The following is a 25,078-nucleotide window of genomic DNA, read 5'->3' on the forward strand; positions in this document are numbered from 1 at the left end:
TCCAACACATCACTCATTCTTTGAATTCACCACCTCACCCTCCTTTCTGGCCTCCATTTTCTTCTCAGCTTTTACAGCTTCAACACTTTCTACCTAGACTGTGGCACGGCTTCCGCAATGCCTCTTCCACACTTATCCGTATTCTGTTATTCCTCTTGTTCTCTGCTGGGGATATCAAGCCCAATCCTGGTCCTCCCAATCAACCCTCACCTTACATTTGGATTCCCAATGCCAAATAAAGATGATCTATCACATTTTAAAATAAAAAATCATCATACCAAAACCACATCAGAGAACTATAAATGTGGTGTAACCGTTTGCTAGTAGAGCTTGCAGTACAGTGATCCTGTGTATGTAATTAGTTTGCTGGCTTTTCTTAAATGTCCAGAATCTTCACTGAGAGCAGTCACTTTCTCTTTCAGGCCCTACAGATTAATGAATTCACTGGTCTTCATTTCTGCCCCAATGTAACAGCACCAGAAGTGATTAATGGAACTTGTACTGGAAACAGCCCATTTACCATGTAAGTGTTTATTTGCCGTTATAGGTCTCGGCTAGAAAATGTTTCCATTCAGATGCCTCTCTCGGCAAGATCCATATCACCAAGTACATGAAGAATGCTCAGCAAATTAGAACAGAGCATTTCAAGCCTGTCCTCTGAAACCTTGCTCCCAGCTAGTTAGGTTTTCACATTTTCCACAATGAGGGTGATTTTTTAAAAGTCTCCTAGATTTGATTATTAAATTAAAAATTTATAATAGTTAGGGGATAGGGTGGGGGGGAGGGAGGGATATAGATTGATTTGTTTCTTGAAAGAGTATTAAGTGCTGTCTTAAATATAAAATGTATTTAATTTGTATTGCACTTATTGAAAATATTTAAAATGAATAAAGAAGTTTTTTTAAAAAGTCTCCTAGATTAAGAGAGCACCCATTCGGTAAAGGCATAATAACTTCTGCGTCTTTATAAATAGCACAAATCCTGTTTAAGTCATGTGTTTAGATTGTAAGCTCTTTTGAACAGGGACTGTTTTCTTACTCTTTGGGACTCTATACAACGCTGTGTGTGTCTGGTAGCGCAATAGAAATAATAGTAGTAGCTTGAGAACAGCTATAAATGTACGCACTTTCAGCATACAGGGCCATGTATATTTTATAAATTATCCACATAAAGTGCAACTCTGCCTGCACTCTGACCCCAGAGCACAACTACACCAAATTCATTTTTGGACACACTTGGTAAATTTTATAAAAGACATTTTATGTATGTACAGGTATACTGACACGTACATGCGACAATACCTTTAGAAAATTATACTTCAGTGAGTGTGATTGACGTAAACTTGTGTATGCTGGAGACTGCATTAAAGAGAGTCTTTACACTGAAAAGATCTAGCTTTGCCAGCTCAAGAGAGAGGATATTTAAAAACTGGAAACAAAAACAAAGTTATAATCAATGGAGAATAAAAATAGAAACAGTTTAGAAAGTATGGTGTTAGTACTAGCATTGCCGTATTGATGTATTTGAACATGAGAACATAAGAATTGCCGCTGCTGGGTCAGACCAGTGGTCCAAGTCACAGCTGTTTTCTAATTGGTTTCTAAGTCCATTTTAGTTTTAATGTTTCTTTGACCTGGGGGCTGCCGCGTGAGCGGACTACCGGGTAGGATGGACCACTGGTCTGACCCAGCAGCGGCAATTCTTATGTTCTTATTTTATAACCTGACCTTCCAGTGTACTTTTCCAGATTTTAAGTACAGTAAAAACAAGAAACACACGATACCTGTTCTCTTAGGCTTCCGCGGCTGGCATCATGATTGTTGTTGTCTGGATCTTGCCATGTCTGGGTAGGTAGAACCGACGTTTCAGCTATCATGCTGTGGCTTTCTGAAATGTCAATTCTACCTACCCAGACGCGGCGAGACCCAGACAGCAGCAACAATCACAGAATACCTACAAGAAAACAGCAAGGTAAAAAAGTTTATGAAAAAGTCCAGGACTAGTACCTCACGGGACGTGTCGAAGTGGAAGATGATATTTTCTTTCTCAAGGGAGCCTCGGCCACAAGAGGGCACCCGCTCAAACTCAGGGGCGGAAAATTTCATGGCGACACCAGAAAGTATTTCTTCACAGAGAGAGTGGTTGATCATTGGAACAAGCTTCCAGTGCAGGTGATCGAGGCAGACAGCGTGCCAGACTTTAAGAATAAATGGGATACCCATGTGGGATCCCTATGAGGGTCAAGATAAGGAAATTGGGTCATTAGGGCATAGACAGGGGGTGGGTAAGCAGAGTGGGCAGACTTGATGGGCTGTAGCCCTTTTCTGCCGTCATCTTCTATGTTTCTATGTTTCTAGCAAGCAAGGCGACTGTACTCAATTGTAATTGATGTGCAATGAATATTAGGACCCATTGCACACTGATTACAATTGAGTACAGTTGCCTTGCTGGTCCAGGATTTTCTTTATAAACTTTTTTACCTTCCTGTTTTCATCTGGATACTGTATGTTTTTTATTCCACTGTTTTCTGCATCCTACCAAAACACCATAATACACTGTTACTTTGAAATATCTAAGATTATATACTATTTTATTGTGGGTTTTATTAGGTATATTTTAATTTTGTTGCAAATTTCATTGAGCGATTTTTTGCAAAGGGTTGCCCTTCAGCATATACAAATCAAAATGCGTTTGTGGTATTTATTGAGCACCCAGCCTAGAGTATCTTCCAAGCAAGCAAAGTAAATCTGATAGTACACAGGAATACTGGATAAAGGAGATAAATTAAGGGAAAGCTAATTTTAAGAGGTTGGTTTTTACATAAAAGTGAAAAGCTAGAAGACATGGGAAATTCTGAATATTTTGCAATCATTTGAGAAGGGAAAGGGAAGCAGAATAACCAGTGAAAACAGTATAGTAGTAACTGAGGTGAGGGGTGATAGGAGATCCGTGTTACAGATGAAGTAGAGATGTGAGAAATTTGTGGTAACAAAGATGGAGGAGAAAAGGTCCTGTTGTCAAGCCTAGAAAGGAACAGGTCAGGGCTGAAAACCCCACGGTCAGATGTGATCGGTAGTGAAGCACAACAAACTTGGTTCTGAAAGGGATGATCATAGAATATATTTAAGAGGCAGTCACAGACAGACAATAAAATGGGATAGACTAATATCCAAATCAGTATGACGTGGGAAAAACCAGATGTTGGCTGTTAACACGCATACCGAGAGAAAGCTTTTAAACCAAGTTAATTTTTCTAATCTATCTTGGTTGTGATATTTTTAAAAAGATTAACAACAAAGTTGTAGTACATGAGCTTTTAAGACTTTCTCTAGACCCAATGTTTGTACTAGAACGGTACATTAGATCTGTATTAATAAGGCTTTCTTCCAAGAAGCACAAATTCAGATCTGCAGAGAAGCATTCCTCCATAGTGAGAAATTTCAGCACTGCTTGAGAAATATCAGATACCCTTTCGGTACGCCATAAGCACCAAAGAAAGCAACTTTTATTATGTTCAATTATTCCTTGCTTTTTGAGAGTATGTTCTGCATTAAGGTGCATCAACTGACTCTTTTTAAGAAGCTTTCTGAAATCTACCGTCAACACCCAAAAGATGTACAAAGTGACTGTAGATGATGTCAGGCAGTGAAGCTGTGGCCAAGCTGACCCAGTTATATTGGGATGGGTTTTTCTGGAGAAGCCTTAATGCAACTCAAAAGGGTTTACTGTGGAACAAACAAACCACGTGCTATTTTTTTGTGTACTTTTCTGGGAGGGAACATGTCTGAAGGCAGAGTGGATGTTTCTGTGCAAATCAGTTATCGCGTCTACACTGACGCATGCTGATCAGCAGCATGTGAACCCTTATTGCTTTAAAATAGGTGGTGGTAACTTTTGGTAATGTCCTCATGCTAAAATTTTCTATTTGGAAAATCAGCAAAAACAACTCGGATATGTGAAAATCAATAATGTTGAAATATACACTTTCACAAAACCAATATGATGGTTGTCACAAAAAAGTGAACAGTGCTGCTATAGTTTCAATAAAAGGAGTTTCAAATGAAAGGAGGAAAAAGCCTCAGACTGGAACCCTTCCACCACCACAATGGTGGTCCAAGGTGGTTGGGCAAACACCTCACTGGCAAAAAAACCTCCAATCTAGCTCCCACTATATATAAACGTAAAGCAGGGCTGTTTTGTGCAAAAAGATAGAGGAAAAATCCACTTATCTTCTTAGTTGATTGGTTTGAAACTCCCTTTATTGAAACTATAGCAGCACTGTTTACTATTTGGAAAATCAGCCATTTTCCAGCAGTGGTAAAAATGACCTTATTGCATAAGGGCGCACTAAAGCCATTTTCTACCACAGCTTTGTCAAAGGACTCCTTTGTGTTTTTCCATTTGCTGTTATAGTGTGCACATCTTCAGAGAGCGCACACAGGTTTGGAATGAGTATGCACTTTTTCCCAATAATGCACACATGCAGAACCCTTTATGCATGTACGAATGGTGCGTACATTATTGAGAAAGAACGTACGTACACTCTTTGCAAATAAAGCATGCTATTTGAAAAGGATGTGCATTCTCAATGATTGCTCCTGTGACAACATAAGTGAAATAGGAACAAAACAAATATTCCTGAAAAGAACATGGCAACACAAAACCAAATTTTTCCAGGTACTTGTCCCTAATGTACAATAGTAAAAACCCCACAACAATTTAAAGCAAAATTGTCACTTTTAAACTTATGTTTGTACTTTCAGATGTACAGGTGAGGAATATTTAGCAGGACAAGGCATTGAAGCAACTACATGGGGTCTGTGGCAGAATCATGTGGCACTTGGCTGTTTGACTGTTATTTTCCTCACAATTGCCTTCCTTAAGCTGCACTTCATGAAAAAGTTGTCCTAAACAAGCATTTTTAAAACTGTGGTTCAGATATTAAAGTGATTCTGTGCAGCTGGCACAGGTTGAAGATCTGTCTGAAGAGAATGAAGACTGTAATCCATGTCTGCTCTACAGCCAAGAAAACAACTGTCTCCTTAGATTTCAATGAGATACAGGTCACCAGGGCGAGAGAAACTTTTTGAATGGCAGTTCTTCCTTGTTATTGTAATTTGCACTTATTTTATTTTTTTGTGAGCTCCTTGGATCTCAGTATAAAAATGCAATCTTATTTATAGTTAATGATTAGGTGATGGACTTTTAAAAAATTGTTAGTATATTACTTTAGTTTTTATATCTTTGAGCTTGACAGTTAACCATTCTCTGTTGCACGTTCTGGAATCCTATTTAGTATATAATTTTTGTTGTAATGTCAAGTTTATATACTGTATATGTAAAACTTGTAATCAACTCAGAATCTTCATTGCAGTCCAGGATTCAGAACTGCCCATTTATAGAGATATGAAAAGAAATACAGTTTTCAGATATGGATGTGTTTTCAGAAGTTTGAATACTTTTTTCTCAAAGGTTGAGCATAAGTTAAGGGCCAGATGTACTAAGCATTCTTGCCCATTGATTCAAAACAGGAGAAAAGCAACCTTTAGTATTTTTAGAGCCAAGATAGACAAATAAAACTGTATTTTCTACAATTTGCTGTGCTGGGGTGAGCCTGACATTTGTGCTAGATAAAATAGTAGAAACTATTATAAAGAACAAAATTATGAACACAGACAGACAATGGAACAGAGAAAACACGAATTTAGCCAAAGGAAGTCTTGCCTCACCAATCTGATATTATTGAAGGCATAAATAAACTTATGGATAAACATGAGCCAGTTGATTTAAGGGCTCATTTTCAAAGCACTTACACACAAAATACCATAGGTTACTTTGATACTTTGTGCATCTAAATGTTTTGAAAATGAGCCCCATAGGGCAGTGTTCTTCAACCTTTTTACACCTATGGGCCGGCGGAAATAAAATAATTATTTCATGGACCGGCAAACTACTAAGACTGAAATTTTTTTTAAAAAACCATCGCCGCCCTGTCCCCGTGAGCTCGGTCCCACAAACCATCTGATCCCATCCGCACAAGCCTCAAATAGTTATAATTTTATATTGAACATATTTTATTAAAGTATAAAAAGAAACAATATTCTATACAATTGTCATTTTATAAATACAAATAATACAGGGCAAAGATCAACAAAACCCCTGTCTCCCCTCCCCTTCACATATATCCCCTCTACTATCAAGAAAACTGAATAAGCCAAATTATTACAGAATGCTACACAAATATCATGTAACAGAATACCAGTGTCACACATGACAGGAATGGTGTTAGGGGAGTGGAACTAGGGCAACTGCCCCCTGGTCAGAGAGAGCCCTAAGCCAGCTGGAAGCTAAAGATGCACTGCCTGGGCTTTGCACTCCCCAGTTATGTCTAGCAAGATACATATTTCAAAATCTGATATATTTGAATCACAAGATAGAAATAAAATTATTTTTTTCTACCTTTTGTCGTCTCTCGTTTCTGCTTTCATTGCTTTTTCACTCTCTTCCAGCCAGTGTCTGCCCTAAGAACATAAGAATTGCCACTGCTGGGTCAGACCAGAGGTCCATCATGACCAGCAGTCCGCTCATGCGGCAGCCCTCTGGTCTAAGACCAGCACCCTAACGGAGACTAGCCCTACCAGCGCATGTTCTTGTTCAGCAGGAACTTGTCTAACTTTGTCTTGAATACTTGGAGGGTGTTTTCCCCTATAACAGCCTCTGGAAGAGCATTCCAGCTTTCTACCATAGAACTTCCTTACGTTTGTACGAAATTTATCCCCTTTCAACTTTAGAGAGTGCCCTCTCGTTCTCCCTGCCTTGCAGATGGTGAACAACCTGTCCTTGGCTACTAAGTCTATTCCCTTCAGTACCTTGAATGTTTCTATCATGTCCCCTCTCAATCTCCTCTGCTCAAGGGAGAAGAGGCACAGTTTCTCAAATCTTTCGCTGTATGGCAACTCTTCCAGCCCCTTAACCATTTTAGTCGCTCTTCTCTGGATCCTTTCGAGCAGTACCGTGTCCTTCTTCATGTACGGTGACCAGTGCTGGACGCAGTACTCCAGGTGAGGGCGTACCATGGCCCGGTACAGCGGCATGATAACCTTCTCCGTCTCTTCAGTCCAGCATCTGTCCCTTCCATTCACTGTTTGTCTTTCCCTGCCATCTCTCCTCCTGCCCCTCCCCCCAATTTGGTCTGGCATCCATCATCTTCCTTCTGTTCCCCTCATGGTCTGGCATCTCTGTCCTTCCCTTCCCCCTGTGGTTTTTAGCATCTCTCTCTTCTCATTTCCTCCACTCAGATCTGATATTCTCTGCTTTCTCTTCCCTTTTCTTCTCTGGTCTTCCTTCTCTATTTTCTGCCTCCATCTAAATTAAATTCTTTCTTACTATTTAGTCATGTTTCCCTCTTTTCACTGTGTCTACCCACAGCTTGTCACCCCTTTCCCTCACCCCTCCATTATCTTACTATTTTCTTCCCCCTTTATTTATCTCCTCCTTCCATCCAGTATGTGTTCTTTCCCCACTTCCATTCAGCATCTGCTCTCCCCTCTCAACTGACATCCATCTGCCTTCTGCTCTCTCTCCCTTTTTCTCACTTCCATCATCTGTCCCCTTCTCTCTCTCATCTCCTCCATTCCATCATCTGCTCCTTCTCTCTCCCCCCCCCCCAACTTCCATCATCTGCCCCTCTTCCCCTCACCTTTGCGGGTCACTTTATTTCCCCTGAGGGTGGCTCATGTCAGAGGGGAAGCTTTGGCCGAGCAGAACCGCTTGCAAGGAACAGTTGAACTTACTTGATGTTGATGCTGGGGCCCATTGCCATTTGAAGGAAAAAAAAAAAAGGTGGAAAAAAGGGACCTGCAAAGGTGAGAGGAAGGGAAACCTCCAGGACAGCTGCTCTTTGCCCTCCTTCAGCGGCCCAAGAGTCTTTAGGCAAGCGGTAGCTCTGTGTGTTTTTTACTTTGGCTCAGAGCTGCCCCTAAGCAGTAGTTTAGCGCGGTTTCATGAGGCAGCCTCGGGGCCTTTGCTAGGCCAGCCCACATCGCATCATCGAAGCAGGCTGGCCTAGCAAAGGCCCCGAGGCTGCCTCATGAAACAGCGCTAAACTACTGCTTAGGGGCAGCTCTGTGCCGAAGTTAAAAGCACACAGAGCTGCCGCTGCTGGTGTGGAGGTGCGGAGACAAGGCAGGAAGCATACGCGGCAGGAGTCCTGGCGAAGGCAGGAGTCCCGGCACAGCGACGGCAACAGGAAGTATCAAGTCAGCTGATGCTGGCCTTTCGTTCGGTGGGGACTGAATCCTTTGCGGACCGGCAAGATTTTTTTGCGGACCGGCGGTTGAAGAACTGTGCCATAGGGTATCTGGATTTTTAGAAAACATTCCCTTATGAGAGACTGAGAAAATTAAAGTCATGGGGCAAGAGGTTGATAAGAATTGGGAACTAGTTAAAAGATGAAAACAGAGTAGGGTTAAATGGCTATTTCTCTCAATAAAGATAAACTGGAGTATCCCAGGGATCTGCACTTTTGAGCTTATTTAGAAATAAAACCATGAAAATTTGCAGACACAAAACTATTCAAAGTTATTAAATTGTGTGGATTGTGAGAAATTATAGGAGGATCTTGAAAGACTGGGCATCTGAATAGCAGATGAAATTTAATGTGGATAAAGCTCAAAGTGATGCATATAGGAAAGAATAACTAAAATTATATGTTGCTAGTTTCCTTGAGAGGATGTTAAACATTGGGAAGACATGTCTTATACTAAAGGAAAAGACAAACCAACCAGATAATCAAGTATTGCTATTTCATCTGCACAAAGGAAGGTATCAGTCAGACCCCTGGCTGTCTTCTGGCCAAAGTATGGGGCAAATGAAGATTGGCTTTGGGAAACACTGAATTCCTATATGAGTCACAAAAAAACTGTATTCTAAAGAGTAGGCAGAGTAGGCCTCCTGCTGGTTAGGGAGCAGTGTAAAATTCCCCTGAAAGCAAAGTCACAAAATAACAGAGAACAAACAGACAGGGGTCCATCCTTGGGATCCCCTTCAGAATTTGCCCCCACTGTTTGACCTTCCCAAGATTCAGGAGGCCCAGGGGGAGGAGGATATTTGACATTTATGGGAGGAATCAATGAGTCTTCCCACAACCCCAGAGCCAGCTAAAGCTCTGTATCCCGGACTGAAAAAGGAGGTAGAGCAATGCCAGACAAATTATTCTGTCACCTCAGGAGCGCACCCTTGTGAAAAGAAAGAGGAGTTCCCCCCTTAACTAGCACTAAAGTGAGGAGTTTTAAAAAGGAAATGAAATCCTTAATTGAAGATCCAATTGGATTAGCTGAACAATTTGATCAATTCCTAGGACCAATTTTTTTATATCTGGCAGGAAATGTCTTATTCTGGGTATCCTATTTAATGGGGAAGAACAGGGGATGATTAGGAGAAATTCCCTAATGTAGATCCTAATTGGAATAATCAGGACCCTGGACATCGAGGTAATATGAAGGAGTTAAGAAACCTCATAGGAGCTGCTTCTTTAATCCCTGCTATTAAGTCCCAAAATTTTATTAAGGCATTTGAACTGCAACAAGAAAAAGAAGAGGCTCTATCAGCCTTTTTACAGAGACTAAGGGCACAAGTGAGAAAATACTCTGGCATGAATCCAGATGATCCCATAACACAAGGCCTGCTAAAGGTGTATTTTGTCACAAAAGAATGGCCTATCAAGAAAAAGGTACAGAAAATAGAAGGGTGGAGTGAGAAACTGCTGGAGGAATTACTGAGGGAAACGCAAAGAAGCAGAAAGCGAAGATGATGATTTCTGCAGTAGCTGAGGTAGTCAAGGAATGAATTGATCCTGTAGATAAACAGGGGGAGGATGGCCAAGAGGAAGAAGAATGAGGGGATTCAGGGGAGATAAATTCAGCTAGGGAATCGAGTCAGGGGTGTCTGTGGAAACCACCCCAGGATTTATCATCCATGGACTGTTACTATTGTGGTAAGCCTGGATATTTTAGACGAGATTGCCTAGACCACTGTTCTTCAACCACCGGTCCTTGGACCCGTGCCGGTCCACAGGGCCAGCATGTGCATCAGGCCCAAAACAGTGTTCTTCAACCGCTGGTCCACGGTGCGATCGATGAGGCGTTATCTTTGAGCCAGCTCCCTCTTCCTAACTGATTCAGTGCACAAAGTCACAGGCAGCGGCTCCTACGGGCATCCTGCGCCTGACGTCAGAGGGAAGGCTTCCAGATGAGGCACGAGACATGCAAGGTGCAATTAGTACTATTATGGGGGCAGGGTCTGGCCCACGACTTAGCCCAGTGTTCTTCAACTGCTGGTCCACGGATTGATGTCGGTCCACAGAATAATTCTTTTATTTCTGCCGGTCCATAGGTGTAAAAAGGTTGAAAAACACTGGCCTAGACCTAAAGAGGGAGAAGAGAGCCATCCCTCTCATGACATTTAAAGATGAATAGGGGAGTCAGGGTTTCTAAAGTCTCACCAGGAGCCCTTGATAAATTTAGAGGTGGGGGCCCTATGAAGAAGTAATTTTCCTAGTTGATATGGGGGCAGCTAGGAGGACATCAATGAATATCATTCCTCAGGGAATGGAATTTTCAGACCAAAAATTGTCAGTGTGAAGGGAGAAGGGTTCTCTGTTCCTATTATCAAAGAAGTTTCACTGAAGTTGGGATCAGAAGAGGTAAAGGGAGACCTCCTATATATCCCTGAAGCAGGAACTAACCTGCTAGGCAGAGATTTCGTTATCCAATTAAGCTTGGAAATAAGCATTAAAAATGCCTAAATGATGGTATCCTTGGCAGCTTTAACAACACATGAGGAGGAACAGATTGATCCCCTTGTGCAGGTTAAGGAAATAGGGGTGGGTTGCATATTGTCCCCTTGAAGATCAAGCTTAAGGGTGATGAAATAGTGTGTCAAAATCAGTACCCCATTTCACTGGAAGGTCAGGACTTCAGCCAGTGATTGAGAGTCTAATTGCAGATGAGCTCTTAGAATCTTGTATGTTACCTTTTAACATGCCTGTTCTGCTCATCAGAAGGATCATATCACCTGGTTCATGATCTGAGGCTTTTGAACCAGGTTGTACAAGTCCGGCATCCCATTCTCCTGAGCCCATACACTTTATTGAGCTAAACCCCACATGAGCATGGGTGATTCAGTGTAGTGGACTTGAAAGATGCCTTCTGGGCATGTCCACTAGACTCAGGCAGCTGGGACCTATTTGCTCTTGAGTGGGAAAATCCTCACACAGGGCAGATGCAACAGTATAGGTGGATTGTGCTACCCCCAAGCATTTACAGAGTCCCCCAATCAAGTGCTGGACAAGTGTTAGAACAAGTCCCGGATAAATTCAAGGTATCCAGGGGGAGGGGAAAACGGACCTTACTTCAATATGTAGATGATCTTTTAATGTTAGGGAAAAAGGGGGCAGTGGAAGAGAACAGGGTCTTAGGGTAAGTAAGACCAAATTTACATATGTGGAAAGAGAAGTAGAAATACCTGGGCCATTTGATATTTGAAGGAAAGCGAATAATCAATCCAGAGAGAATTAAGGGTTTGTAGAGCTTGCCCTTCCAAAAACCAAAAAGGAACTGAGAAAATGTTTGGGTTTAACAGGCTATTGTAGATTATAGATTGATTCATATGCCCAGAAGACAAAGGGATTATATCTTAAACTCCTTGAGGAACCAAACATCCTGAAGTGGAAAGAGGAGAAATTGATAACAGACTTGAAAGAGAGTCTAATCACAACCCCGGTGCTAGCATTGTAATCTTTGGACAAGCCTTTCCATCTGTTTGCTACGGTAGACAGGGAAGCGGCATTGGGAGTGTTGACCTGAACTGAATATGAGAGTCTGGTGGAACAAATGTTATCCAAATTAGAGGCTGGATACTAAAGTAATGGAAAATTAACATAAGTATAAAAAGGGGGGAAGGGGGGAGTTGTGAGAAACGCAACAAGAAATAACTTTACAATATAAAGTGCATACATAAGAACATAAGAAGTTGCCTCCACCGGGATCAGACCAGAGGTCCATCGCACCCAGCGGTCCGCACCCGCGGCGGCCCATCAGGTCCATGACCTGTCAAGTGTTCCCTGCCCTAAAAAAACCTATCCTTACTTCTATCTGTATCCTTCAATCCCCTTTTCCTTCAAGAATTTATCCAAACCTTCTTTGAATCCCTGTAGTGTCTTCTGCCCCACCACTACCTCCGGGAGTGCGTTCCATGTGTCCACCACTCTCTGGGTGAAGAAGAACTTCCTGGCATTGGTTCTAAACCTATCCCCTTTCAGTTTCTCCGAGTGCCCCCTTGTACTTGTTGTTCCCCACAGTCTGAAGAATCTGTCCCTGTCTACCTTATCTATGCCTTTCAGGATCTTGAAAGTTTGTATCATGTCTCCTCTAAGTCTCCTCTTTTCCAGGGAGAACAGCCCCAGCTGTTCTAGCCTGTCGGCATATGAAAGGTTTTCCATACCTCTTACCATTTTCGTCGCTCTTCTCTGGACCCCCTCAAGCAATGCTATGTCCTTCTTGAGGTACGGCGACCAATACTGGACACAGTACTCCAGATGCGGGCGCACCATTGCACGGTACAGTGGCATGATGACTTCCTTTGTCCTGGTCGTGATACCCTTCTTGATGATACCCAGCATTCTGTTTGCTTTCTTTGAGGCTGTCGCGCATTGTGCTGATGCTTTCATTGTTGTATCCACCAGCACACCCAGGTCTCTTTCAAGGGTACTTACATCTAGCAATGTTCCCCCCATTGTAAAGCTGAACATCGGGTTCTTTTTCCCAACATGCATGACCTTGCATTTCTCTATATTAAAACGCATCTGCCACTCTTTGGCCCACTCTTCCAGCTTCGTTAGGTCCCTTTGCAGGTTTTCACAGTCTTCCGTGGTTCTAACCCTGCTGCAGAGTTTGGTGTCATCTGCAAATTTGATAACCTCACATTTCGTCCCTGTCTCCAGATCGTCTATAAATATATTGAACAGGAGCGGTCCCAACACCGACCCCTGCGGAACTCCGCTCGTGACCCGTTGCCAGTCTGAGTATTGGCCCTTCACTCCAACCCTCTGTTTTCTGCCCAACCAGTGTTTAATCCATCGGTATACATCCCCCTCCACTCCGTGGTTCCACAGCTTCCTAAGCAGCCTTTCGTGGGGTACCTTGTCGAAAGCTTTTTGGAAGTCGAGGTAAATTATGTCTATGGGTTCCCCTTTGTCTATCTGGCTGTTTATTCCCTCAAAGAAATGTAGTAAGTTTGTGAGGCAAGACCTTCCCTTGCAGAAGCCATGTTGGCTCTCCCTCAGCTGCCCATTTTTTTCCATGTGCTCGCAGATGCTGTCCTTAATAAGTGCTTCCATCATCTTACCCGGAACCGAAGTCAAGCTCACCGGCCTGTAGTTTCCCGGGTTTCCTCTTGATCCTTTCTTAAAGATAGGCGTGACATTTGCTATTTTCCAGTCCTCCGGGATCTCCCCAGTTTTCAATGATAGATTACATATTTGCTGGAATGTTTCCGCTATTTCCTTTCTCAGTTCTTTTAGTACCCTTGGGTGGATTCCATCCGGGCCCGGTGATTTGTCGCTTTTTAATCTATCTATCTGTCGTAGGACGTCCTCATGGCTTACTTCTATTTGCTCCAGCTTTTCATCTAGATCCCCACTTATAATCTCCTCAGGTTCTGGTACATTGGATGTGTCCTCGCTAGTGAAGACCGACGAGAAAAACTTGTTTAACCTGTCTGCTACCTCTTTTTCCTCTCTTACCACTCCCTTTCTGGTTCCATCATCCAACGGTCCCACTTCCTCCCTTGCCGGTTGCCTCCCCTTCACGTACCTAAAGAACGGCTTGAAGTTTCTCGCCTCCCCAGCCAGCTTCTCTTCGTATTCTCTTTTTGCTTCCCTAACCACTCGGTGGCACTCTTTCTGGTGTTTTTTGTGTTCCTTCCGGTTTTCCTCAGTTTGGTCCTTTTTCCATTTTCTGAATGATGATCTCTTGTCGCTTATCGCCTTCTTCACTTCCTTTGTTATCCACACCTTGTTTTTTGTTTGATTCTGTTTGCGCCCTTTCCTAAACTGGGGATGTACATGTTTTGTGCTTTTTGCACCGTGTTCTTGAGTAGGGACCAGGCTTTCTCTACGGTCTCCATCTTCCGTGAGCTGTTTCTGAGTTTATGTCTCACCATTTTCCTCATAGCTTTGTAGTTCCCTTTTCTGAAGTTGAGTGCCATCGCTGTGGTTCTCTTCACTTTTGATGTTCCCATTTCTAGTTTGTACTGGATCATGTTGTGATCACTGTTTCCTAGTGGCCCTACTACTACCACCTCCTTTGCGGGTCCCCCTAGACCGTTGAGGATTAGGTCAAGAGTGGTATCTCCTCGTGTCGGTTCCTGGACCAGCTGCTCCAAGAAGCAATCCCTCACAGCCTCCAGGAACTTTGTTTCCCTCGCGCTGCTGGAGTGTCCAATGCTCCAGTCTATCCCAGGGTGGTTGAAGTCTCCCATAACCGTCACCCTTCCGCTTTTGCATTCCTGCCTCAATTCTGCTTCTAGGTCATTGTCACTTGTTTCTGGCTGTCCAGGTGGGCGATAATAAAGTCCCAATTTTGTGTCGGCTCCCTTTCTTCCTGGTAACTTAACCCATAGCGATTCCAAACCTTCTGCCCTTGTTGCCGTATCCATCCTGGTCGAGTGAATGGAGTCCTTTATGTATAGCGCTATTCCTCCTCCCTTCTTACATGTCCTGTCTTTCCTATAGAGTTTATAACCTGGTAGGACTACGTCCCATTTGTTGTCCTCAGACCACCATGTTTCTGTGATTCCAATTATGTCTAGGTCCTCTTTGTTGGCCATGACTTCCAGCTCTCCCATTTTGGTCCGTAGACTCCTTGCATTGGCGTACAAGCAATTTAAGTTTTGGTTTTTTACTTTCCCTGTTGTTCTTCCTTGTGGGTTGATTCTCTTGTCGTCCCCTTCTTGGGGTGCCAGCCCCTGAGTCCCATTTTGTTCGTCCCCTTCCCATGGTGTGATTTCTTTGTCCTCAGCTGTCTTCCTCATTTCTGCATGTCCTTTTAGTTCCTGCTGTTTTTCCTTCTTTTCGCTCTCTAATTTCACTTGTTCCTTGAACTCCTGTAGTTCGTCTTTGAGTTCTTTTTCGCAATTTTCCCGCTTGCCTTGGAGGCCTACTTTGCATTTTTCCCTTTCAGTGTCTTCCTTTGATATTCCTTCCCGAAGCGTCGACACCAGATCGACTGTCAGCTTTCCCCCTCTCCTCAGTTTAAAGCCTTGTCTATTGTGCTCTTGACGTTATTTGCCAGCATTCTTGTTCCTGTCGTGCTCAGGTGCAGTCCGTCCCTCCTGTAGAGCTTGTTCTTACCCCAAAAAGTTGACCAGTTCCTTACAAAGTGGAAACCTTCCTCTTCGCACCATCTCCTCTGCCATGCGTTTATGGCTTGCAGCTCGGTCTGCCTCCTTACATCTGCCCTCGGTACTGGCAGGATCTCTGAGAAAGCTATCTTCCGTGTCCTCAGCTTCAACTTCCTTCCCAGGGTCTGGAACTGCTCGGTTAGTGTAGTCCTGCTGTAATTTCTTCTGCTGACGTCGTTTGTTCCAACGTGGATTATCACCGCTGTCTCCTCTGTCTCCACTCCTTCCAGGATCCTCTCGATTCTGTCGGTGATGTCCTTCGTTCTTGCCCCTGGGAGACATGTCACTAGCCGGTCCTCTCTCCCTCCTGCTACGTGACTGTCAACTTCTCTCAGGATTGAGTCACCCACTATGACTGCAGATTTCCCCTTCTTCAGTTTCCTTTTTGGTCTTAAGTCTGTATCTTTGGTGTGGTCCTCTACTTCTCCCTCAGAGTTCTGGTGGGTCTTGGCCTCCTCTCTCTGCTCGGGTATTCCACAAAGTCCTTCTCCCCCGGCGTCTGGTGGATTCCGTCCTCCATCTGGTGGATTCTGTCTTTCATCAGTTGGGTCCTGTCCAACTTGCTGGTGATCCTGTACCCCCACCATCCTGCAGGCCTCCTCGATGAATTTCTCGAGCTCCCTAACTTGCTCCTTTATGTGGCTGTCTCTGGTGGGGTCCTCAGTTGCCCAGCACGGTTCTTCTAAAGCACGGAGCCCCTCCAGCTCCTGGACCTTGACCTGCAGTCTCCCGACCTCATTCTTCAGGCTTTCCAGTTCCTGACACCGACTGCATATGTACGCCTGCCTCCCGGAGGGGAGGTAGTCGTACATATGACACTCTGTGCAGTAGACTGGGAAGCTCCGCTGGGTGCCTGCTGCCTCCTATTCTTCTTCTCCTTTCTTTAGTCTCTCAGTGTGTGTGAGGTGTAAAAGTGGTGCCTGGAGTGCAGCTACCTGAAAAAGAAGAGAAAGAGAATGAGTAAGAGAAGAAAATACCTACAGTTTGTGGTTTAGATGTAGCTGCTGCGCGCCGTTGGCTCCCCCCCTTTTAAGGGGGAGTCCGGGCGCTCCGACGCTACTGGTGACTCGTGGGGGTGGGCGGAGCTTTCTCTCGCCACTACCCCACTCTGCCTGCCTTCGCCTGCTGTTCCTCCCTCGTGTCCTCCTCGCTCTCTCCTAAGCCTCCTCCACGCTCTCTCCTGGTGCCTGCTTGTGCCTGCTACCTCCCCGACTCGGCCCGAAGCAAGTGCCCTGGCGCCGCGGTTCTCCTCCTTTTAAGGGGGAGTCCGGGCGCTCCGACGCTACTGGTGACTCGTGGGGGTGGGCGGAGCTTTCTCTCACCGCTACCCCACTCTGCCTGCCTTCGCCTGCTGTTCCTCCCTCGTGTCCTCCTCGCTCTCTCTTAAGCCTCCTCCACGCTCTCTCCTGGTGCCTGCTTGTGCCTGCTACCTCCCCGACTTGGCCCGAAGCAAGTGCCCTGGTGCCGTGGTTCTCCTCCTTTTAAGGGGGAGTCTGGGCGCTCCGACGCTACTGGTGACTCGTGGGGGTGGGCGGAGCTTTCTCTCGCTGCTACCCCACTCTGCCTGCCTTCGCCTGCTGTTCCTCCCTCGTGTCCTCCTCTCTCCTAAGCCTCCTCCACGCTCTCTCCTGGTGCCTGCTTCCTCCCCGACTCGGCCCGAAGCAAGCATATACTAATATATTTTTTTAACAGTTGTATGGTGTTAATTATTGCAAAATGTAATAACACATAGAAACACTAGGTTGCAAAGATATGCAGAGGCAGTGATGAGGGGGATGAGACATTCTTGGTATAGTTTTTGTAATTAGAACACAATGGCTCCAGTAATTGCAGAATATGGGCTTTGTTAAAATAACAAATTGAAGGACATAGAATGTAGCTGGGTGGTTGAGCACGTGATGAAAGGACAGGGCATATGAATACCCATATATGGGACACAGTAAATAGGGTTGGGGATCGGAGACCTGAGAGTAATGGGAAAATAAACAGAGGTGGGGAAAATGGAAGTACTGAAGAGAACATTTGATAGGTTGTGAACTGCTGCTACTCTAACCAATGAGCATGCAGGCAGGAGGGACCAAGAAATATGTGAACTAACTATATAATGAATGATTACACTGAGCTTTGTGTGACTACTTTGCAATTTTGCATCCAGACACTCTGTCTTGCAAGAGAACAATACATTATCTTCTGCTTTCCTTTTTTTTTTTTAGTTCAATGTTTTTATTAATGTTTGTGAAAAGTTACAGTCCAAGTACAGGTCCAAATACATGTTTTAAATACATATTCAAAATCAGAACATCAAGACTAAAGCACTTAATATAGTACAACTTCAATTGCAATTAACTATAGTCATGTCGAAACTTTTTAAGAAGTTCATAATACTTGAACCGTCAATAAGAGAACAAGAAGAAAAGAGAGAAAAGGAGGGAAGAAAAAGGAAAGAAAAGAATGAAGGAAGGAAGACAAGAGGAGGAAGATGGAGACAGGAGTGTCTATGAAACAGAACGAACATAAAAATCTAAGAATTTCCAGGGAGAATTACATCGTACCATGTTCATGGAAAGACGAGCAATGTTTTTCTTCTCATATGCATATGATTCATATTTATGGTACATACTCAAAGAGTTCCACCAAAAAGTATAGTCCAATAAGGAAGAGGATTTCCAGTTTTTTAAGATATGCATAATGGCAGTCACAAACATAGTATCTATGAGTTTGGGAGGACAGTTTGACAAAGTAAAACATGGGTGTTGAGAACGAAGAATAATAATGTCTAAGGAGAGTTCATCCGAGCAGTTGGTGATACATTTTATAGTGACCCAAATGCGAGCCCAGAAGGAACGAACTGGAGTACAGTGGAAAAGCATGTGATCCAAGGTTCCTGTCTCTTTCATGCAGTTCCAGCATACAGAGTCTTGTTTGAGGTTAGCCTTCCACATCCTAAAAGGAGTCCATACTGCATTCCACATGACGAAGAACATTGACTGTGAAACTCTGGAGGACAGGAGAGGACGGTTTGTCGAAGACCAAAAAAGATCCCAGTCAACATCCGTAAGAGGGGTCGTTAGCATGGATTCCCAGTGTTTCATAGAATTGGAAGAAAAAGTAAAGGAATTGTCTCTTAGTATGTTGTAAAATAAGGAGATTGCTTTACCGTTTAGTATAGCCAGTGAAGACCAGTGGCGTATAGTGTGGATGGATGATTCAAAGTCAAAACGTAGAGACAAAGAAGCCAGCGCTCCAGTGAGAATAAGCCATTGAGAAGCTGTAGATTGGGGTAGCGAGTAAGTGGAGCAGAGTTTGTTAAAGGGAACAATAGAGGATTGTTTAATAATTTGATGAGGGAACCACAACCCAGACCTCTGCCAACGTTTCCATGAGATTGATTTTCCATTATGTTGAAGTTTGGGATTATTCCAGATACACATGAATGGACTGTCTTTAATTGAAATTTCTGCGATTGCATCTAATAGATGAAGGGCATGCTGCGTTGCACTCAACAGAGAGTATCCTCTCAAATTTCGAGGAACAGGTATAGTTGCCAAACAGGAAACATGTAATGGTGTACAGAGAAATCGCTCCATTTCAAACCAGGTTGGAGGATCTTGGGGACAAGGGTCAGTGATCCAATATGCTCCGTATTTGGCCAATGATGCTACATAATAAAAATAAAAATCAGGTAGGTTTAAACCACCATGTATTCTGGAGGCTTTTAATTTAGTGAGCGCAATACGGGGCTTTTTCTTATTCCAAACAAAATCAGAAATTTTCTTATTTAGCCATTGAAAAAATGTCTTCCTGCATAAAGATGGGAGCATCGAAAGGGTGTAATTTATCTGTGGGGCGAGAGTCATTTTGATGGAAGCAATCCTGCCCCACCAAGACAAATAGAGTGGGGACCATCTAGATGTCGTGTTCAAAACTAAATTTTTAATTTTAGTCAGGTTGAGATCTTGAGCATAAATTGGATCTTTGTGTATTAAGACACCCAGGTACTTCACAGCCCCACGTGACCAAGAGAAGGGGAATTGAGCGAGATCCGATGGAGAGATGTGATCATTAAGGGGGAAGATCTCTGATTTTTCCCAATTAACTGAGTATCCAGAGAGCAGGGAGTATTGAGAGACAATGTCAACAAGAGCAGGAAGGGAATTAGTAGGGTCTCGAATGAAGAGGAGAACATCATCGGCATAGGCCGCTAACTTGACATGACGAGAGGAAGTGGAGATGCCTTTAATTAAGGGACATTGACGAATGGCCGAAAGAAGTGGTTCTAGAGCTAAATTAAATAATAGGGGAGAAAGTGGGCATCCTTGACGAGTTCCTCTATGAAGTGGAAACTTATTGGAAAGAGAATTGTTGATAAGAATGCGAGCCGTGGGTTGTCGGTACAAGGTTTCAACCCATGACGTGAAGGAGGTACCAAAATTGTACCACTTCATGATTCGAAAGAGAAAAGGCCATTCGACGCGGTCGAAGGCCTTTTCAGCATCAATAGCAAGGCCAATTACAGGATCTGGGAGGGTCTTAGCATGGGCATTAATGTGATGAAAAAGACGTAAATTATCACCGATAAATCTCTGTTTAATAAATCCTACTTGATCCTTATGAATTAAAGAAGGGATTGCTTTATTAAGTCTCAGGGAAAGGAGTTTTGCCATAATTTTATAATCTAAGTTAAGAAGAGAGATGGGGCGAAAATTTTTAACCAAAGTGGGATCCCTGTCAGGTTTGGGAATAACCACAATAGTGGCCTCGGTAAAATTAAATTGTTTTTCTGGGGTAGAATGAAGAAATTCGTAATAAGTATGCAAATAAGGGGCCAAGAGAGTCCGAAATTGTTTAAAGAATTCATTAGTGAAGCCATCTGGGCCCGGTGCTTTGCCGTTAGGTAGAGATAAAATTGCTGCTTCTATTTCAGGTATAGTAATAGGAGAGTCTAAGTCCAATTTTACAGATTCTGATAGAGATGGGTGATCCAAAGGAGCTAGGAAAGAATCTATCTCAGAGTCAGAGGCTGAGTGTTCAGATTTATACAAAGTGGTATAGAATTGTTCAAATTGAGAGGAAATCAGAGATTTAGTCTTAACCATCAGCCCCGATGAGTCTTGAACAGCTGTAATATGTAAGCGTTTAGATTTAGTTTTAAGATATCTGGCCAGTGGGCGACCCATCAAATTGTCACCTAAGTAGTGGCCCGAGTTTGAAATAAAAATGTCTCTCCTAGCGTTTTGGGACATCAAGGTATTATATTCATATTTAAGGTTTTGGATATGCTGATGCATGGCCGGATCATATAAGTGATCAGACATATGTTGTAATTCTAACATTTTAATAGAGGATTCCAATTCCTTCTCTTTCTGTATGGATTTTTTCTTTTTCCAGGATGAAAGTTTAATTAATTCACCTCTAAGGGTAGCTTTGTACGCCTCCCAGACAATGGCAGGACAAACCTCAGGATCTTTAGAGTTAAGTTCAAAGAATTCGGCGGTGATTGATTTTATTTTTTCAGCTATTTCCGTATCTAAAAGTAAAGTGTTATTCAGTCTCCAAGAAGGGGAATCTTTGCGGGGTGCCGAGAGAAGAAGATGTAGTGAAATGGGTGCATGATCTGTGAGAGAGATCGGATGAATAACGGTGTTTGTGAGATCATGAGTTAGAGAAGAGGATAAAAGAAAGAAGTCTATTCTTGTGTATGTATTATGCGGCGGTGAAAAATGAGAATACTCCCTACCCTTCGGATTGAGCAATCGCCAGGGGTCCATTAGCGAATAGGTGTCTTTAAGGGCCTGTAGGGCTGCGAAGGACCTGGATTTTGAAGGTTTGCATGACGAAGATCTATCGGTATAAACATCCTGAACTTGATTAAAGTCGCCCCCTAGTATTAAGGAGCAGGATGCATGTCCCATCAACTCCATCTGAAGATCTTGAAAAAATTCCGGGTGATCTAAAACTGGAGCATAAATATTAAGAAATACAAAATCTACCGAGTGCAACGCAGCATGAATCAAACACCATCTGCCCTCTGTATCAGTTTTAGAGGAGTGAATAGTAGGAGAAAGTTTATCATTAAGAAATATTGACACTCCATTTTTTTTACGCTGGGTGGCAGGTGAGTATATATGAGTGGAGTATCCTTTAATTTGGAATTTCATAGCGGCAGCAGGCGTGAGGTGGGTCTCCTGTAGAAATATAACATCAGGGTGTTTACTATAAACGTAATTGGTTATCTTTTTTCTTTTAATAGGGTGGTTCAAACCATTCACATTAAAAGAAAAAACATGTAGGTCAGTCATAGGTCACAAAATGAAATATCATAATACAGAAGAGACTATCCATGCTCAGAGGAGGCACAAATTCAGCATAATAGTAATGAAATAAATAAAGGACACTCCTGTCAGAAAATAGAAAAGGGAAAAACAGAGAAAGAAAGGAGAAAAAAGAGAGACAACTAGAAATATCAGCATGTAATGCAGTCAAAATGGACTCCATTGCCATGCGTACAATATAACAATTCAAGGGTGCACCTATGGGCACAGGGAACTAGCACGGATGAGACAACTGGCAAACCTCCCACCCATATATTATCAGAAACATGAAAAAAATGTGCCTGTCAAAGAAACAGGTAAATACACTTGTAACTGTGAAGGGGAAAAAAAAACAAAAAACATATTAACCAGCAGCAGCCTTCCTCTTCAGCGCATTTTCAAAGAATCAAGGAAAGCAACTAAATCATCTGGCTCAGTATATGAAGTGGTATGATTGTTGTAGGTGACTTTCATTCTGGCCGGGTACATCAGTCCGTATTTGGCACCTATGTCTTTAAGCTCCTGGCGGTGAGATAAAAAAGCCTTTCTTTTTAATGCTGTAGTTTTAGCCAGATCAGGCACAATGAAGAACTTCTTGCCTTGGTAAAGCAGTTGAGGTTTGGCTTTTGCAGCTGTGAGAATCTGTAGAGTGTGTTGAAATCTAAGCAGTTTTGCCACTATGGGACGAGGAGCAGTAGCATGTGCAGAGAGATGGGAGGGCACGCGGTGAGCACGTTCAATTTCCAGTGCTGGAGAGAAGGTTAGACCTAGCATTTTAGGCAGGAAATCAGACAGGAAGATAATCATATCAGAGCCCTCTGTCGATTCCGGTAGTCCAATAATCCTCAGATTAGATCTCCTGCTGCGATTAGAAAGGTCCTCAATATCTCTTTGCAGGTTGGTTATCATTTTTTCGTGTGTATTTACCATGGCTTGTGTAGACTGCAAATTCGCCGTTTTTTCTTCCAGGGCATCAAGACGGTGGCGCGCATCTACGAACTGGGAGTTTAGCGCTTCTATCTCCCCTCTAATCAGTTTAGATTCTTCAACCTGCTCCTGCACAATTGATCGGATTGATCTTGTTTCTCGAAGGAGCAGGTCTAGTGTAGCCTCCTCGCCCTTGGGCGCCATTTTCTCCGGCGTGCTCGGCGTGCTCGGATCGGGCTTAGGCCTTTTCCCCCCGAGGGGTGCGGGTGCGGCAGACTCCGATTTCGTTGGTTTCGGAGGCGACATTCTGTTCCCGAGTAGAGGCAGTGCTGGTTATCGCTGTGGCTTTAAATTTTCTTTTCCCCAAAAAGGCACTTTTTCAGTATAATCGGGCGCGGTGTGGAGGAGCCGTTAAAACATGCGTGCTTTCCCCGTGGAAGTTAGGCTCCGCCCCCCTATCTTCTGCTTTCCTGAGTGTCCTGGTGAGAATCATTTACTTCTTACAGAGTGAACTTGGACTGCCTACTCCACCCCCCCAAAACTCAATGAAGTTACATTTGCTGACCTGAGCTGTTCTACAACTGCTGACTTTTTAAATATCTAGTGCAGTACTTAACCATCTCCTGGAGACACACCTAGCCAGTCAAGTTTTCAGAATCATCACAATGAATATGCATGATATAAAATTGCATATTGTAGAGACCTATTACAGTATTTGCAAACCTATCATACATATTCATTGTGGTTATTCTTGCAAACCTGACTGGCTAGTGCAGTGTCTCTCAAACCTTTTTAGCACACTAAATGGAACAATTGGCACATTATAACTGAAATTATAAAATTTCAAAACCAACAAAAAATTAAGGCCCTCTTTTATGAAGCCATTAGGCTTTTTTTTTTTTTAAATTGAAAAAGTTTTCCAATATTACATCCAGAGAAATAAAAACAGCAGCAAAGAAGAAACCAGATATACAAATTACATTACATTACATTAGGGACTTCTATTCTGCCTATACCTTGCAGTTCAAAGCGGATTACAAAAGAACTAAATGGACATTTCCAGTGAAGTTACAAGTTTAGAAACAGCAAAAGTGCAAAATGTCAAGAAAGGAAAAAAAGGGAAAATACATATATGAAATACAAAGGAACAATTATCCATAAGGACCATATACAAATCAAAGGCATTAAACAGTAACATCTTTATAGGTCAAAAAAATCAACTGTAACTGAGCCAAAAGATCTTGAGTAGGGTTGTACCAACCATGATGGATATCTGTCAACTTCTCCAGTTCTGCCAAGTGATGTAGCTTAGAGAGTCAATCTTGAAGTGTGAGACCACAGGATTGCTTCCACTTGGTGGCAATAACACATTTAGCTGCTACCAGACAGTGTTAGGCTTTTTTATTACTGGTTGTGGCAGTATTAGCTCTGATGCTCATAGGACATCTTTGAGCGTTAGCTTTTACTGCTGCAACAGGCAATAAAAAAACCTAATGCAGCTTCCTAAAAAAAAAAAAGGGGGGGGGGGAGGATGTGTTAAATTTGAGTTATTTATTTAAAGTTCTTTAAGCTATGTATGGGTAACTAAGTTGATAGAACTGCTAATCAATGCGATGAATGTGCTTATTTTTGAGTACAAATGAATTCAAAACACAGCTTGATAGTCAACAAGTACATACATTTCATCATCTGCCATCTGAAGTCGGTCTCTTTTTTTTTTTTTAATTTAATTTGTTAGAGCTGAAAATCCAGGTTCACAAAGATAAGAAAATCCAAATGGTAACAAAGCCTTGATTGCTTTGTTGCTCAAGATAGGATAACTACTGCATAAAAAATAAAAATAAAAGGCTGCTTAACCACCCCGACAGGAGAAGAGACCGGCAAGCAGGCATCCCCGTTGGCCACCACCTGACGTCAGTCAGCATTGGGAGGGGAGGCCCTCTCTCCCGATTTAAAGATCTTACAGCCGGGGTCGTGTGACTGAAGGGGCGTGGCTAAAGGGGCAGGAATTGTCCTTTTTGAGCCCCTTCAGTGCCACAAGGAGCAACAAGCGAGAAGAGAGAAATAATAAATGGGGAAAAGGAAAGCAAAGGTTATACCATCAGCTACAGGAACAGGCATGATGGATCACCATCTATGTCCTGTTCCTGTAACATCTTTGGGAGGTAAGACTGATTTTTACTCTCGATCTGCTTCGCTCTCTTCTGGTGAACCGTCACCTCCACCTCAACCAATTTTAAAATTAATGGAAGAAACAGATTCCACTCCTAGAGAAGGAGAGGAATCAATTTCTCCTCATTTAACTGAAATGGACTCGACATCAATATCATTGGAGAAATCTGGAACTGTATTAACTCCTGTCCAAATGCCAGTAACTGCTA

General features: G+C 43.0%; 1 protein-coding gene across 7 annotated transcripts in view; it reads left to right on the plus strand.

Annotated features, from left to right (window-relative positions):
* Positions 1-5,958, plus strand: part of ABCG2 (ATP binding cassette subfamily G member 2 (Junior blood group)) — a 177,329-nt gene extending 171,371 nt beyond the window's left edge. For all 7 annotated transcript variants that reach the window (XM_033959388.1, XM_033959405.1, XM_033959440.1 and 4 more), the window contains 2 exons: positions 423-523; positions 4,764-5,958. In XM_033959388.1, coding sequence (XP_033815279.1) covers positions 423-523; positions 4,764-4,911 — 249 coding nt within the window. In that variant the 3' untranslated portion in view covers positions 4,912-5,958. The remainder of the gene's footprint in view (positions 1-422; positions 524-4,763) is intronic.
* The last annotated feature ends 19,120 nt before the right edge of the window (positions 5,959-25,078 follow it).

Source organism: Geotrypetes seraphini, chromosome 1 (genome assembly GCF_902459505.1).
Source record: "Geotrypetes seraphini chromosome 1, aGeoSer1.1, whole genome shotgun sequence".
In the NCBI taxonomy this organism is placed as follows: domain Eukaryota; kingdom Metazoa; phylum Chordata; class Amphibia; order Gymnophiona; family Dermophiidae; genus Geotrypetes; species Geotrypetes seraphini.